The 5,050-nt window shown below is 33.7% G+C and overlaps 1 protein-coding gene across 1 annotated transcript; it reads left to right on the plus strand.

Moving 5' to 3' along the window:
• Nucleotides 1–2,753: 2,753 nt before the first annotated feature.
• Nucleotides 2,754–3,692, plus strand: LOC102482065 (olfactory receptor 6C2). The gene has a single exon (XM_006163873.1). It carries the CDS (start codon nucleotides 2,754–2,756, stop codon nucleotides 3,690–3,692), a length of 939 nt encoding a protein of 312 aa, XP_006163935.1.
• Nucleotides 3,693–5,050: the final 1,358 nt, after the last annotated feature.

Below are 5,050 nucleotides of genomic sequence, written 5' to 3' on the forward strand. Positions count from 1 at the left end.
CGGTCTTTCAAGACATCAGGGCTAGGATTTTAACTGCACTGCACTGTCAGCCATGTGGTGTCTGATTCCCTTAACCACTGGAACATGGACCTGATCATCATATATTAAATTTAGACTGAAACTTCTTGAGTTAATATTTTTTGTTTTATTTCATTTTTTAAGGTTTTTGCTACAGGATACATTGCTTCCAGAGGGAGACAGTGAGAGAGAAAGTGAAAAATCACACACACACACACACACACACACACACACACACACACAAACAAACACTTTGGGAGGATAGCCATGCTGAAATTCCTTCTCCTCCATTCTCCTGGGTTCTTGGGTGCTAATGCATACACACACCCAGTGTGATTTTCAAGCTTCCCAATCCTGTACTTAAACCAGTCAGCCATGTGGGAGTCCAGCACCTTAACCACCACACCATCTGCTGCCCCACGTTTTGTGTTAATTTTGTATAAGGTATGAGGTTTAGTTCAAAGTGAAGTTTTTTGTTCATTTGTTGTTGCTTATAGAAGGATATCCAGTTTTTCCAAAACTCATTTATTTAAAAAACTAGTATTTATTTATTGTTTACCTTTGAATTTTTGTTAAGAATCAATTTGTCCTCATATAGACACAGTGGTACAAGCAGGTAATTTCCACTGTAGGGTTTCTGAGGCCACGTGGGAAGCCCCATTAGGTTCCTAGCCCAGCCAAAACAGATCAGGTCCTATCTAACCGGGATGCTTGAGCAGAAGAAGGGTGACATGAAGTGACACTATCAAAAATGCCTCTCTCCCTCTCTCTCTCTCTCTCTTCTTTATTCTAGTGTACTCTTTCTTGCTCTTAAAAAATTTAATTTTCCTTAATGGCGTGAGTTTACTTATAGACTCTCTATTCTGCAACATTGTGCTATACTTAACTCTGCATTTTGCTCACTATTGATTATTTCAAATTCTCAGTAAGTCTTAAAATCATATAATGTTATTCCTTTACTTTAGTCCTCAAAATCGTTTGCTTAATCTAGTTCCTTTGTCTTTCCTTTAACAATGTAGAACCAGCTTGCTTAAATCAAAAATAAAATTCTGTTAGAGTTTTGATCAGAATTGTGGTATCATAATTTCTACAAAATTTTATTATAAATTATACAAACATACACACACACAGAATTTGGGATAGAATTGACATCTTTACTTTGTGGAATCTGTCCATCCAAACCATATTACATGTCTCCATTTATCTAGACCTTTGATTTCTTTCACTATTACTTATAGTTTTAGGTGCTATTCATATTTAAATGTATTCTTTTTTGAGCTATTATAATTATTCTTTTTAAATTTCACTTTGCAATAATTAACTGCTAGTAATATAGTTTTTATATATTTGTATTGTGTCTTCTTACCATGCTACAATTACTTGATTAAGAGTGTTTTGAGTTTTTTTGTTTATTTTCTAGGATTCCTTAGAATTTTACATAGATAGTTATAACATCTACAAATAAAGAAATTTTATTTCTTTCTTTACAATCCCTATTCCTTTAAAATACTTTTTTTTCTCTTTCTTTCTTTCCATTTTTTGTTTTACTTCACTAACTAGGATGTCTTGAGTAGTTGAGTAAGAGAGGAGAATTAATATTCTGGCCTTGCTCCCATTACATGGGGAAAATTGTCCAGTCTTTACTATCAAGTTTGCAATTTTAAGGTAATATATAGTCTTTTTATCAGTTTGTGAAAGTCTCCTTGTATTATTAGTTTGCTAAGTTTATATACTGAATGCTTTTTTTGGCATAATTTGATAAAATAGGTGACTTATTTTTACCTTCTACTGTATACATATAACAGTTATACTAATTTTTTTTCAAGTTTTTTGCCATAGGGCATGTGTGCTCACTGGACAGAAATGGAGAGAGTCAATGAGAGGGGAAGTGATAAATCACTCCCTATGGGAGATGGCCATGCCACAATCCCTTCTATTCCATTCTCCTCCTGGGATTTTAGGCAGATACGCATACATATCTGTTTTGATTTTCAGGCCACTGGGCCTGGGACCTGAACCATGTTAGGGTCATGTGGAAGTCTAGCACTGTAACCACTATGCCACCTGCTGGCAAATACACTAATTATTTAAAAATATGGCACCAATACTCCATTTTAGGAATAAATACCACCTAAATTATGGTTTTTATATAATGCTGATTTTGGATGTTAATATTTGTTGAGAATATTTTTATCTCTATCTATCAGTGTTATTGACTTGACCAGTCATTCTGATAGCTGAATATCAACATACTGCTGGCTTCATAAAATAAGTAAGAAGGTATTCCCAACTATTCAATTTGCTGAAAGAGATTTTTTTTTTTTAAGACTTGGTCATGTTTCCTATTTAAATACTTGGTCCTGTACATTTCTGTTTTATAATAGTTTTAACTACATATTCAATTTCTTCACAACTTATAGGATTTGTACATCACACAACTGAATAAATATTCATAGTATTTCAATATATGCCATTTTATATTTTTAATATCTGTGTAGTTTATAGTAATGTCACTGTTCTCCATGGTGATAAATGGCATCCTATCTTATTTTTACATAGTTGCATAGCAATTTGATCAATGTTATTTATTAAATCTAAGAATAATCTCTGACTCCATCAACCTCTTACCTTAGTTTTCTATTTCACTCATTTTTTTTGCCTTTCTATTTCCTTCTGTTTAGATACTCTCACTTTTACTTTTCACATGCATGTTGCTTAAAACATCAAAGGTGACTATGAGAAATCACACAGCAATAACAACGTTCATCTTGTTGGGACTTACAGATGACCCACGGCTACAAGTTCTGGTTTTCATCTTTTTATTTCTGACATACATTCTGAGTGTAACTGGAAACCTCACCATTATCATCCTTACCCTCACGGATTCCCATCTTAAGACACCTATGTATTTTTTCCTTCGAAACTTCTCCTTTTTAGAAATCTCATTCACAACAGTCTGCATTCCCAGATTCTTATACAGTTTATCAACTGGAGACAATACCATCACTTACAGTGCTTGTGCCAGTCAAATTTTCTTTATTGTAATCTTCGGAGCCACAGAATTTTTTCTTCTGGCTGCCATGTCCTATGACCGCTACGTGGCCATCTGCAAACCCCTTCATTACACAACCATCATGAGCAGCAGAGTCTGCACCATCCTTGTGCTCAGCTGCTGGGTCTCTGGGTTGGTGACTGTCATCACACCACTTGGTATGGGCCTCCAACTTGAATTCTGTGACTCCAATGTCATTGACCATTTTGGCTGTGATGCAAGTCCCCTCCTAAAGATCTCGTGCTCGGATACATGGTTGATAGAACAGATGGTTATACTTGTGGCTGTATGTGCTCTCATTATTACGTTGGCCTGTGTGGTTCTGTCCTACTCATACATAATCAGAACAATTCTGGGATTCCCCTCTGTTAAGCAGAGAAAGAAGGCCTTTTCCACCTGCTCATCTCATATGATTGTGGTTTCCATCGCCTATGGGAGTTGCATCTTCATCTACATCAAGCCTTCAGCAAAGGAAGAGGTGGCCATAAACAAAGGAGTTTCAGTTCTTACCACTTCTGTTGCGCCCTTGCTGAACCCCTTTATTTACACTTTGAGGAACAAACAAGTGAAACAAGCTTTCAATGACTCTATAAAAAGAATTGCATTTCTCTTAAAGAAGTAGAAATTTTAATGCATCAGGATAAAATGAAAGAAAACAACTCCCTAAATATTTTCTTACTGCCTCTAACTTACTTCTTGCCTAGCAAACGGTCAGAATAATCTTAATGGTATTAAATATTGCATCCTGACCTCACTTTTATCAAAGTCCTTAATCTTTTTTTTTTTTTTGAGGGGTTTTTGCTTTTGGGGATTGTTGCTCGCCAGACAGACAGAGAGAGTGAGAGAGACAGAAAGTGAGATAACACCCCCTCAGGGGCAATGGCCACCTGCAATTCCTTCTTCTCTATTCTCCTACTGGGATCTTGGGCATGCATGCACACACACCAGACATGAGTTTAAGCCACTGGGTCCAGGACTCGAACCACGTTCAACTACATAGGAGTCCAGTGACATAGCCCTTACACTAATTGCTGGTACCTAAGTCCTTAATCTTTCATACCAAACTTCTATATGATATTTTCTCAGTGCAAACTTAAAAATATAGTTTCAATAAATTAGTTTTTTCTGTTCTTTTGAACTGATCTTTTCTTGATTAGTCTTATGATGAGAGAAAAAGAATAATATACAAAATGTTTATATTACTTATAAGATAATATATGTAGTAGTAATAGTACTAGTTTTTTCCTCTAATACATTAACAAAATTAACATCGAAAATTTAAGAATCAAAACAAAAAATAGAAAACAACAGTTTTTTGTTTTTTTTTTTTTTTTTTTTTTAAGAACTTAAAATAAGAGAGAGATTTAAGGCCAAAGAAGTGAGAAATAAATAAAATAAGTGAGAAAGGTGATATCAACAGCAGTTGAAGAATTGAAGAAATAGAAAAATCTTCATAATAACTGATATGCTACCTTAGCTATTTCTTTATTTTATATGATAGTGGTACTTTACTTAAAAGGTATGTTTAATTTAAACTATATAAACGTGACACTTAAATTTATTATGCATTACAAGATCAGAACAGATACATAAGAGGGAATTAAATGCCAAAATTTATGTGCTAAGGAAATAAGATAAAGTTTTACATGAACACAAAGGTAATTAAAAGATTTAGGATGCTATTGACAATATCAAAACAACAGAATAAAGAAAACAAAGAAATTACAAATGAGAATGAATACTGAAATTAAGATCCAGGGGACACTCAAAGAAAATATTCAAAACTCAAAGGGGATACATTTTGTAGTTATTAATATAATAGCTACTAAAATATTATAAGTATTTTATTGTATTTCAATGAAAAAGAAATAAAAAATTAGCCTCCATGGATAATGTTCTTTCTTTTTTAAATTATTAACTCTGAAATAATCCTGTACTTTAACAGACTAAAAGGACAACAACTAAATTGTTAAAAAAAAA

This window comes from Tupaia chinensis, unplaced genomic scaffold (genome assembly GCF_000334495.1).
Source record: "Tupaia chinensis unplaced genomic scaffold, TupChi_1.0 Scaffold143422_1, whole genome shotgun sequence".
NCBI classification, from domain to species: domain Eukaryota; kingdom Metazoa; phylum Chordata; class Mammalia; order Scandentia; family Tupaiidae; genus Tupaia; species Tupaia belangeri.